At 41.5% G+C, this 1267-nt stretch overlaps 1 protein-coding gene across 1 annotated transcript in view; it reads left to right on the top strand.

Moving 5' to 3' along the window:
• Positions 1–292: 292 nt before the first annotated feature.
• Positions 293–1267, top strand: part of LOC111482216 (glycerol-3-phosphate 2-O-acyltransferase 6) — a 2826-nt gene continuing 1851 nt past the window's right edge. Inside the window, exon 1 of the mRNA XM_023127903.1 lies at positions 293–982. Within this exon, the coding sequence (XP_022983671.1) occupies positions 365–982 (618 nt within the window). The 5' untranslated portion in view covers positions 293–364. The remainder of the gene's footprint in view (positions 983–1267) is intronic.

Below are 1267 nucleotides of genomic sequence, written 5' to 3' on the forward strand. Positions count from 1 at the left end.
AAAATCAAATTCGTACACGACATGGAACTCATGAATAATAAATTATACTTGAACGTGTCGTGTGACCTTATGTAAATGAAAGACAAATTACTTAAAAGTGGTAGCAATTGAATGCGATTCATTTAGCTACTTGTGCACATGGGACTCGGGTGAGCATAATGGTGGTTCATGCACTCATTTTAACTCCCTTTTTTTTTAAGTAATTTATATTTGTTTTTTTATATATTTAAATCACACCATAAAAAATCTTAAGATTGCCTACTGTCTCTTTATAAATTTACATTTTCTCCGCTCTTCGCTTCCCAACTCACAGCCATTTCTCTCTCTCTCTCTGATTTCCCTCTCGCAAGTCTCGAGAATTCCGATGGGGGCATACCGTCAATTCCCGGCCATCTCAAAATGCAACATTGACCGGCGGTCAGACCAGACGGTGGCCGCCGATTTAGACGGAACTCTTTTAATTTCTCACAGCGCATTCCCTTACTTCATGCTGGTGGCCGTCGAAGCCGGAAGCATTTTCCGGGGACTCCTCCTTCTGGTCTCGTCGCCCTTAGTTTACTTAATTTACATGTTCTTGTCCGAATCCCTGGCCATTCAGACTTTCATTTTCGTGGCCTTCGCCGGTTTGAAAGTCGCGGATATCGAAATGGTGGCTCGCTCTGTGTTGCCCAAATTTTACTCTGAGGACGTTCATCCCCAAACTTGGAAGGTCTTCAATTCGTTCGGGAAGAGGATTATTGTGACGGCTAATCCGAGGATTATGGTGGAACCCTTCGTGAAAACGTTTTTGGGAGCCGATAAGGTCATCGGAACGGAGCTGAGAGTGACGAAATCGGGTCGGGCTACCGGGTTGGTTAAAAAACCCGGAGTTCTAGTTGGCGATCTGAAGAAGACGGGCCTTATTAAGGAGGTGGGCACTGATTTGCCTGATTTGGGGCTTGGTGATAGAGAAACTGACCATGATTTCATGTCAATTTGCAAGGTCTATTTCGTATCTCTCCATCTCATATTATTATTATTATTATTATTATTATTAATCTCATATTTCCTAAATTTGTTAATTTATTTGCCTGCTAATTTCCACCCACGTGCCCCAATTACATGCTCTCAATTAATATTGTTACATTTAATTTAATGGCAATTAATGGTCAGTAAATCACTTGTTACATTTTTTGTGATTCAATCTCCAACCAAACCTCAACAAATTTCATTTTTCAACATAATTAAAATCCTCCAGCTGTTTCTTCCTTCCCCCCCCCCCCCCCCC

This window comes from Cucurbita maxima, unplaced genomic scaffold (assembly GCF_002738345.1).
Source record: "Cucurbita maxima cultivar Rimu unplaced genomic scaffold, Cmax_1.0 Cma_Scf00007, whole genome shotgun sequence".
Classification (NCBI taxonomy): Eukaryota; Viridiplantae; Streptophyta; class Magnoliopsida; order Cucurbitales; family Cucurbitaceae; genus Cucurbita; species Cucurbita maxima.